Raw genomic sequence first — 10699 nt, forward strand, 5'->3', positions numbered from 1 at the left:
TAATGCCTTTTAAAACAACGCTCCATACTCCTCCATAATGAGAAAAATAAAGGTCATTTTAAAGATACTCAACTAAGATAATAGTTTCTATGTATAGTTAAAGAAAAATGAAATCATAATATTTTCCTATGTATTTTCTTTGTCAATTAATTACTTAAAATATGCTATTTTTCCTTAAGTAACATGATATCCATGAAAATGTTGTTTAGGGGGAAAAAAAATAGGGTTCCTTTTTAATTTTCTATAGGATTTTGGGATTAACAACAATAAAGAAAATCGCAAGAATAATCAAAGTATGCATACAAAACACAAATAATTAAATAAAGGATACAAGAAATTTTTAACATGGTTTGGCAATCAACATGATCCTTATGTTCCTAGAGTGCATCCACTCAAATTTCACAATCAATCTTTGAGGTTTTACAATGGTGAAGACTATTTCTCTTTAAAATTTTTTTTTCCTAATGGCTCTCTCTCTCTCTTTCTAGGTGTATATATATATATATATCGGCTGTCAGATATACAACATAATGATATTAAGGTATAAATAAACCCATCCAAAACAAGAACAAAAGAGTAAAAAATCAAAAGCCTGGAAAAGGTTCACCGTAGTGCCGCGGCCTTACGCAATGGATGCTGCGGCTTTGAAACTTTTTGTCACGAAGGCCTATCTGCATTGTTGTCGGTGTCGTGACATTACGAGCTCTATATTGTGGCTGTCCCTTTTGCTGTAGTGCTATGGCCCTTCTATCCTGGTGCCAAGGTACCAAAGTTACTGCGAATAGCTTTCTCTTTTTCATCTTTTTCGATCTTGATGCAAGTCTTCACATTCAACAAATGCATGTATATAGTTCAAACATTTATGGATTGTACCCAAAATCTGTACACATTAGGAACATAATACAAATTTGACAATAAACAAGCATTTAACAAACTACAACATATATACTCATAGGCTTGGCTCATAGGCTTGGTTTAGTAGTGAAACCATTGAGACTAAACCCTAACCATGGTGACCCCCCCCCCCCCCCCCCCTTCTCTTCTTCATCTTTTTCGGTCTTGCTGCAAAATCTTCACATTCAACAAATGCATGTCTATAGTTCAAACATTTATTGATTGTACACAAAATCTATACACATTAAGAACATAATACAAATTTGAGAATAAACACGCATTTAACAAACTACAACATATATACTTATAGGCTTAATTTAGTAGTGAAACCATTGAGACTAATTTGTAGTAAAAAAAAAAAAAAAAAACCTACAAAATATGAAAATTATATTTGCTACTCTATTTTCTAAACAAATTTTCCATCTTAAGGTGATTTATTTATTTATTGTTTTAATATTATTTTTATCAATATGAGAAAAACAATTTTGTTCTACATAGCCTATAAAAGTTTATGAATATCTATGAAAGTTTATCAGTGTCTCTTAAAATCTTAATATGAAAGTCTATAAAAATATATGAGTGTTTTTGATAAGTTTGTAAATTCTATATCAAAGTCAATAAGAGCTTAGAAACTTTACAAAACTTTGTAACTTATTAAAAAAATCCAAAATATTCATTTAATAATTGAAATAAAGTCTTGGAAGGACTTCTGCTCTCTCTGTGTTTTTTCTTCTTTAGTGATCGATACTTGTTCTAATCCTATATTATCATTTTTGCTCTCATGAAAAGAGATGAAACAAATCAAGGTTTTTACGATATTAGTTGTGTGGGATAATTTAGCCATGGAGCTAAGTTTGAGTCAAGATGGATGAGACAAATAAGTAGGAAACAAGGTGGGATGAGGAATAGAACGACCATGGATGAAACAAATAGCTGAATACATTTAACTTATCAATTGAAGTCAACTGAAAAAGCATCTAAAACCATTGAGATGGATCATCATAATAGAATCAACATGATTGAAATAATAATAATTGAATGCACATAAAGGATTAGCTTTATGATTGAAATGATATCATTTATAAGGAAGGATGAAATGATATCATTTATAATGAAAGATGAAATGACATAATTTACATTGAAGGATGAAACACTAATGTTGGATGAATAAAATGAATTGTCCATTTGGTTGAAACAACATCATCCAGGAGTTGTCCACATGATTGAAATGACATCATCTATGCTGAGGGATGAAATGATTTCAAAGAATGAAATGACATTAAAAGATGAAATGATTAGCTATGTACATATTGTAATGGTTAAAATGGTAGATTTGACTTAAGTGAGGCAAAGGATGAAACGTTGTACTTTATATGAATAACTTCTGAGTATAATTAATCACAATCCACATCATTATTGAACAAGACAAGGATGAATAGATTTCCACAAGATTAAGGATTCTTTTGTAAGATAAGCTTCAATCCTTAAAAAACTTTGTGGTCTAACCCTTTTGAGGATTAGAAGTCTGACTCCTATTAGAATTTTAAAAAGTCAAAAACACTCTATGCAAACTTATTTTATCTGTTGAAACGAGGTATTTTGTTCTAAGCTTACACTGAGAATTATAATACTTCAAACAGATCACTGAATTGAGTATTAGAGTGTCTTTGACCAGTGCTATGCTAGGACCACAAATATCTTCACATTGTTTCTGTAATTTTGCAAGTTTTATAAGGAAGATTCTAATATTCATGAAGAGATGCTTTCATCTATATTTATGCATCAACATCATGAAACTTTACGATTTGAAATTTAAATTTAAATGCGCAATCTTTGTTATTACAAGTCCAAGACTTGCAATGATCAAATTAAATAAAGTCATGATATAAAAGTTTATAACATTCAATGAGATATCATTTTTTGGAATCGTAGAGTTAGTCCTTAGTTTTAAATAATTAATTTATGTGACATCCTCAGTGTTTTGATCATAAAGTGATTGTCATTTGGAAAAAAGAAAAAGTGTTTCGAATGATAATAATTTACCTCTTTTAATTTTAACTAATATTATATATATATATATATATAAATATATATTCTAAGTGAATTAATGGCAACACGTTGTTAGGTTCAGATAGTTTGAATAATGATTGAATTTGATGGTCATAATGAACTAGCTGCTTATAAAATTGATGAGCTACCTAGCATCAAACATTGTCTTATTTTTATTTATTAGAAAATATGAGAGCTTTCGTTAAAACCAAGTTAGACCACAAGCAAACTGAGATCAGTCAAATTAAGATATCAAGAATGTTAATCATGATATACTTATAAATGTAACCTGAAGTAAATTACAAACGTCTCTCTTCAACTTCAAGTTGCTATTATTATTGCAATGTTAACCTCAACTATTGTATATAACATAGTTTCAAATTGGCCCTTTATTTTCTTTATTTTTTTTTAACACAACACAAGTCCATTTATAGATGAGTTTCGAATATTGATGAGGATTATAACACATCATAACATTTATAGAAAATAGAGAACGGGTAAGTTGTTAAAGTGTAGAGGTGGAGCTGTGAATCTAGGCGAGTTCTTTTGCTATATCAATTATCAATGGCCTATCTTCACCCCTGAATCTAATGCAATTCAATCCTAAATTCAGAAAAAAAAAATTGCAGATTTGCTCTTCATTATTAATCACTCCTTATTTTTCCAAAATTTTAGGATCCATTTTTTCATTTCGTGGTTTATGTTGAATGAATCTTTTAAATTTATTGATAGATATTGGCAGTGATCTATAGTTGGTTTTCCAATTAGAAGATTGAAATACTCAAAAGCTATATAAATTATGTTGTTGCATAACAAATGATATATTATAGTACTTCGGGTCAACAAATTCTAGTGATCTAGCCAATTCATCTTTAATACCCATCTCATCCTTAGGAAAGGATATAGAAATAGAGAAATCACACAGTTTAGGAACCAAACACTTGTTTAATAGCACATTTAAAGGTTTTACATCCAAATGGATGATAAACCTAGAAAGTCCATTGTTAAGGTAGGTAATTATATGGCCAATGTCCTTTGCAATTCTTGGCCTTGCCTTCTATGGAAGTGATGATTTATTATCATGAGGACCAAAACCTCCATATTCATTGAGATGTCCATTCTTAAAATCTTTACAAACCAAGGTTGGAAGAGGAAACTCCAAGTAGCAACATAGTGGTTTTAGAACCTAACTATGGCTGCTTATTTGAGATGTTATTGCTAGGTCTCGAGATGCCAGAGGACATTAGGAGAAGATATTAGCTCCTCAAGTACTATGAAGACATAGTTTTCCTCCTCTTTTTTTTTTTTTTTTTTTTTCTTCTTTGATTCTTTCTTTTTGATGGCTGTGACACTTTTGCTGCCATATTAACAAATATATAAGATATATTAGTCATAATATTTAGCTTTATGTTTTATCTAAGTTTTGGAAAATGATAATATGTTTGGTATACTGAATCTTAAATGTTGGATGGGCAACATTGCTAGTTAGGTAGCAGTAGTTGGTGATCATATCTACTATTCTATTTTGATATAAAAAAAAAGATGTTAAAGGAAGAGGGGTAGCTGCTCTAGATTTCCTCATTTTCATATTTTGTTGTGTTTTTAGTTCTAAAAGTCAATAAATGGTATTAGAGCATCTCTAATCTTTGAGGGGTCATGAGAAAAATAAAAAATAAAAAAAAAACTTTTTCACAACTTTTTTTGGTTTGTCAATGGATTTAACTCATTTTTTTGGCTCCATATCCCTTATTTTTTTCTAGAGAAAATTATACCACTTGGTCTATAAAAATGAAGGCCTGCCTTCAAACTTTTGTCTTGCGGGAATTTATGGAAACTAATAGAAATTCTTCTCCTTTGAGAGAAAATCCAATTGTTGCATAAATGAAGCAACACAATGAGAAAGTTGCTAAAAAGTTTAATGTTTTATCTGTTTTACATGTTGGTGTTTTAGATGTGATGTTCACCAAAATTATGATTTTCACTATAACCAAAAAGGTCTGAAACAAGCTACAGGACAAATTTCAGAGAATTGCAAGAACAAAACAGATGCAGGTACTGAATTTAAGGAGGGAGTTTGAGATTTTAAGAATGAAAGATCATGAGTTTGTGAAAAACTTCATAGACAAACTCAAAAAGGTTGTAAACTACATCAGAATTCTTGGATAAAGTGCTAAGTGATTGAAGTGTGGTATAGAAAGTATTAGTCAGCTTGCCAAGGAAATTGGAAGAAAAAAATCTAATTCTTTGTAGAGTCAAGTTACCCAAATAAGAGATTTTTTTGTCGGAGCTTGTTAATACTTTGCAAGCAACTGAACAAAAAGATTTACAAGACAAAGAAAGCTCAGAAGCTGCTTTTCTAGAACAACAAAAAGGCAAAGCATCAAAAAATAATAATCAAATGAAGTAGCAAGATGGAGGAACTAAAGGCAAAGGTAAAAATTATGGAAGTTCAAATAAAGATGGTGAAAGAAAGAAATTTGCAAAGTGTTCTTATTGCAAGAAAGTCATCGATCTTGAAAAAAATTTCTAGCTTATGCCTAATGTTCAATGTAGTTGCAAACAACTTAGATATGTTGAAAAAGTTAGCGAAAGCAAATAAGGACTAATACATCGAGCGCACCAAGTACAAATTGCTAATGAAACATAGCTAAATGAAGAAAGGTTGTTCCTTGATACATGTTATGTAGTAAATTGCACTAATGAAGCTTGTTTGGTGGGTGGCTACATTTAACATATGACTTATGATGCTGAAGAGCTTGGATAGAAGCTTTGTTTCCAAAGTTCAAATTAGAAATTGAGATTTTATTTAAGTTCAAGGCAAAGGATATGTGGCTGTAGAAACTTCAAGAGGTACTAAACTCATTTAAATTTTAAATGTTGGAATGAATGATAAAAGCTTTGTAGTGGAGTGGAACATGAAAGGAAAATATGTCTTTTGTGCAAAATCTAATGACGTGTCTAGGTTGTGGCATAAAAAGGCTTGGTCATTTTAATTATGACACTTTAGATTTTACCCATACAAAGCAATTAGTTGAGAATATGCTTGTTATTAGCCAAAATCAGGAAGTTTGTGCTATTTGTTAGCTTGATAAACAACAAAGATCATCAATTCCTTTTAAAACTGCTTGAAAAGCTTTAGAAAAGCTTCAATTGATTCATATATATGGATCTAGGAGTGAGAATTCTATCAATCGCAACAAATACTTTCTCACTTTCACAGATGATTTTTCTAGGATGTGCTAGGTATACTTCCTAAAACAAATTTTAAAGTTGTTGATATGTTAACTGATTTTAAAGTTATGGTTGAAAATCAAACAAAGTGTAGCATCAAAGTGATAAGATCTTATAATGAGATAAAATATATAACTTAAAACTTTAAGATGCATGTAAAGAAGCTAGAATTCAACATTTGAGATGCGATGTAAAGAAGCTAGAATTCTAACTTCTCCTTATACTTGTTAACAAAATGGGGTTAGTGAGAGAAAGAACAAGACTATTATGAAGATGTGTTGGTGTTTTCTGTTTAAGAAGCAATTGCCAAAAACGTTTGGGCTAAAGTAGTGAATAACTTGGTATATTTTCTAAATATATAATCAACTAAAGGATTGGAGTTCAAAACTCCATATGAGATTTGGTATGGAGTCAAGCTTACTGGAGAATTTGAAAATATTTAAGAGCATTTGTTATGCACATGTTGCTGAAAGAAAAAGAGACAATTTGGATTAAAAAGTTGATATAGGAATCTTTGTTGGATATAACAGCAAAATAAAAGGGTACAAAGTTTATTAATTGAAGACTAAAAAGCTAATTGTTAGTAAGAATGTCTAAGTTGATGAAGCTACTGTTAGGAATTGGAAAAATAAAAGTGAAGTTCGAATCTCTAAAGAGAATTTTATTCAAAAACTTAATGAAATTCAATTTGAGGCTGATTCAAACGATGAAAATGCCATTGGAATCCAAGGCACAATATCCTTAGCTGATGTATGTGAGATATGCAATCTAACATTAGGTGATCCAATCACTTTTAAGAATTTGAATCAGTTTGAAACATAGAGAAATGCCATTGAAACTGAAATAAACATAATAAACAAAAATAAGACTTGAGAATTGGTGAGAAACCTTAAAGGAAGAATATAATTAAAGCAAACTGAATCTTTATGACCAAATTCAATGCATATGGTACAATAAACAAGCATAAGACAAAGTTAGTAGTTAAGAGGTACGTGCAGCAATCGGTTGTTGATTATGGAGGTACATTTGCACAACTTTCAAGGCACGTAGCATTTAGATTGCTACTGGTACTTGCTTCTCAAAAAGTTTGGAAAGTATACCGTTTAGATGTGAAATTTACATTTCTTAATGGCTACTTGCAAGAAAAGGTATGTAAAACATCCCAAAGGTTTTGTTGTTCATGGAAAGGAAGACAAAGTTTACAAGTTGCATAACAATTTTTATGGCTGAAATAAGCTCCTAGAGCCTGGTATAACAAAATCGACACATGTCTTGTGGAAAAAGGATTTCAAAGAAATAAAAATGAGCCTACTTCATAGGTGAAGTCAAGTTTGAACGATAAAAAATTACTTGTTTCTCTTTATATTGATAACCTACTTGTCACAAGATGAGATTCACAAAGTATGTTGGAGTCTAAGTTTGAAATGAAAAAGGTTTTGAAATGTTAGATTCAGGGTTGATGAAATACTTTCTTGGTCTGGAGATATGTCAATCTAGTCATGGCATTTTTGTCTCAAAAGAAATATGCTATGGGATTACTTTAAAAAGTTTAATATGAAGAGGTGCAACCCAATTGATATTCCAGTGCTTCAAAATCAAAAGTTTGAACTTTAAGATGGTACTACCAAGATTGAAGTTTCAATTTATTGAAGTCTTGTTGGGAGTTTGTTATATTATTGTGCTTCTAAACCTAATATTATGTTTCTTGTAAGTTTGCTTTCTAGGTTTATGGATGCACCATCACAAATTCATTATTCTGCAGCAAAAAGGGTGGGTGCTAAGATATATTAGAGGCATTCTAAATTATGGTGTTTAGTTTTTAAACAAAGGAGAAAGAAAGTTGGAAGGCTATACTGATAGTGATTTGGCTAGCACCATGGAGGATTCAAAGAGTATTTTTGGATACTTATTTTCTCTTGGTTCATGTCAATTTTCTTGGAGTTCACAGAAAGAAGGTTCAGTTGCTCAATCCACAATTGAAGCTAAATATATTACTACTACAGCTGCTTTGAAATGAGAAAGTTGTTTGTTGATTTGAATAAGAGGAAAGAAGAAGCTACTATTATAGTGATAACAAGTCTGCAATTGCTATTGTAGAAATCCCATTCAACATTGAGGAACAAAATATATTCCAGTCAAATATTATACTGTGAGGGAAGCGGAAAGAAATGAAGAAGTGAAGATGGTTCATTGCAGTTTAGAGATCTAGCTTGCTTGATATTTTAGCAAAAGCATTGCCAAGGAATATGTTTGCAACATTAAGAGATAATCTTAGTGTTTAGTGTTGATGGATTTATGTTTTACTTAAGTTCTGGATAGTGATAATATGTTTGGTATACTTAATCTTACATGTTGTATGGCAATAGGTAGCAGTAGTTGGTGACCAAATCTATGCTTGTATTTGATATATATAAAAAAAAAAAAAAAAAAAAAAAAAAACTGATGTTAATGCAAGAGGGCTGGCTGCTCCATATTTCCTCATTTTCATATTTTGCTGTGCATTTAGTTCTAGAAACCTACATTCTTCTTTCCCATCTCATCCATCCTACTACTTTAATTCACAGGTAATTGAACCTATATGCACACAAAAGTCAAAAACAAACTATTTTCAACGGAAACTGTAACAAAACTCTAAATTTTATAAAGGGAAATAGAGAGGACTACCCATTCCTTATGTCCCAATATTTGATTTGGTAAAGGGATTTTGGAGACTTTAATTATTTTATTCAATGGCAAAATCTTATACCTTCTACCAAGTCCAAGGTCAGACTCTGCAGAGGGAGATTCCTTATTTCCGACTCTGTTCACATTAGAAGGTCCACGTAGTTAACTAAATTTTGGAACCTTTTTTTTTCCTCCTCAAAAAATGATAATTTCTTGAAATCATATATTACTTCTTTGAGGGTAATTTAGTATATATAAGATAAGGGTACTGCACTTCTCATTAGTGGTGCTTGCTGCTGTATATATGGCTGGCTTAAACATGAAAATTAATAATACTGAAGATACAGTTGTGTATGTTAAAGGTTATTAGTTTTTTTTTTTTTAAATTATTTATAGATATAATAAGTACACACAACTAAAGATGGATGAAGATTACTAGTCCCTTGTTAAAAGTACAATGTTTGTTTAAAAGGTTACTAGTTACCAACTTAACAAAAACAAAGAAAACCAAATCCTCATATGAGTGAGTTTCTACAATATTAATTTATAAATAACTAAGAAGGATTAAGCAACTATGCAGCAGTAGATATCTGGATCTGAGCAAGTTCTTTTGCCACATCGATCATTACCGGCCTATCTTCTCCCTTGATTTGAGTACATCTTTTTGCCAGATTCAGAAAAGCTTGAACTTCCAAATGCAATTTCAATTTCCGCTCTTCATTAATTCCTGCAGCTTCCTCTTCCAATACTTTAGGATCCACTATTTCATCCCATGGATTTTCTTTAACAAACTCTGTCAAATTCAAATACAGTTTGTGACGATCTATAGCCGCTTTTCCTGTTAGGAGAACAAGAAGAAACACTCCAAAGCTATATACATCACTTTTCTCCGTGACAAATGATGTAGAAAGCAACTCAGGGTCAGTGAAACCAGGAGTCCCCCATAAATCATCTAAATGGACTCCTTTCTTACCCTCAGGAATGGATACAGAGAGAGAGAAATCCGAGAGTTTTGCCACCAAATTATTGGTTAAGAAGACTTTTGAAGGATTGACATTGCAATGAACAATAGGCCTGGAAAATGCAGTGTGGAGATAGGTGAGTGCATTGGCAATGTCCTTTGCAGTTTTCAATCTTGTATTCCAAGAAAGTGATGACCCATTAATGGTACCATCATCGTCACAACTATCATCATCAGGAACAACTCCTCCACAGCTGTTGAGAGGTCCATACTCTGCATCTTCGTAAACCATTGCAGGAGTAGGAAACTCCAAGCAGCAACCTAGTAGTTTCAGAACCCGACCGTGATTGCTCATTTGCGAGGTTATGGCTATGTCTTGGCATGTTCTTTCAGCAAAAGTGGGAGGTCCGTGTATCTTGATCAAAACTGAGTGGTTGTTTAGAGAGGCCCTGTACCATCGATCGTTAACCTTATATAGAGGTGACTGGAAATTGTTTGTGGCTTCCAGGAGTTGTTTGGCAGAGAAGCTTCGGATTGGATTGCATTTACCATTGCAAAATGATATCAGCTCTTCCAGTAGCATGCTTCCATTCCTTAGCATTAATGATTCCCTCTCCTTTACTTCTTTCTGCTTCTTTCCCATCTTATATTCCAGAACTTACTGCTACGTGCACAAACACAAACACAATTGATTCAATGGAATTTACTACAAAATCCCAAAGTTTAATTTGATTTAAATGGAGATAGAGAAATACTCACTCATATTATGATCATACAGATAAGAGAACAACCGCGGAGTAATATCAACGTGTGAGATATTCTCTCAATCACTGCTGATTTGGGGAACCAATTTTATTTTGAGGAGACAACTAATTTTACAATAATAAAGTATGATTTCTT

General features: G+C 31.7%; 1 protein-coding gene across 1 annotated transcript; it reads right to left on the reverse strand.

Annotated features, from left to right (window-relative positions):
- Positions 1 to 9410: 9410 nt before the first annotated feature.
- On the reverse strand, positions 9411 to 10442 carry LOC107403696 (serine/threonine-protein kinase ZRK1). Its single transcript, XM_016010609.3, has one exon. It carries the CDS (start codon positions 10440 to 10442, stop codon positions 9411 to 9413), a length of 1032 nt encoding a protein of 343 aa, XP_015866095.3.
- Positions 10443 to 10699: the final 257 nt, after the last annotated feature.

This window comes from Ziziphus jujuba, chromosome 7 (assembly GCF_031755915.1).
Source record: "Ziziphus jujuba cultivar Dongzao chromosome 7, ASM3175591v1".
NCBI classification, from domain to species: domain Eukaryota; kingdom Viridiplantae; phylum Streptophyta; class Magnoliopsida; order Rosales; family Rhamnaceae; genus Ziziphus; species Ziziphus jujuba.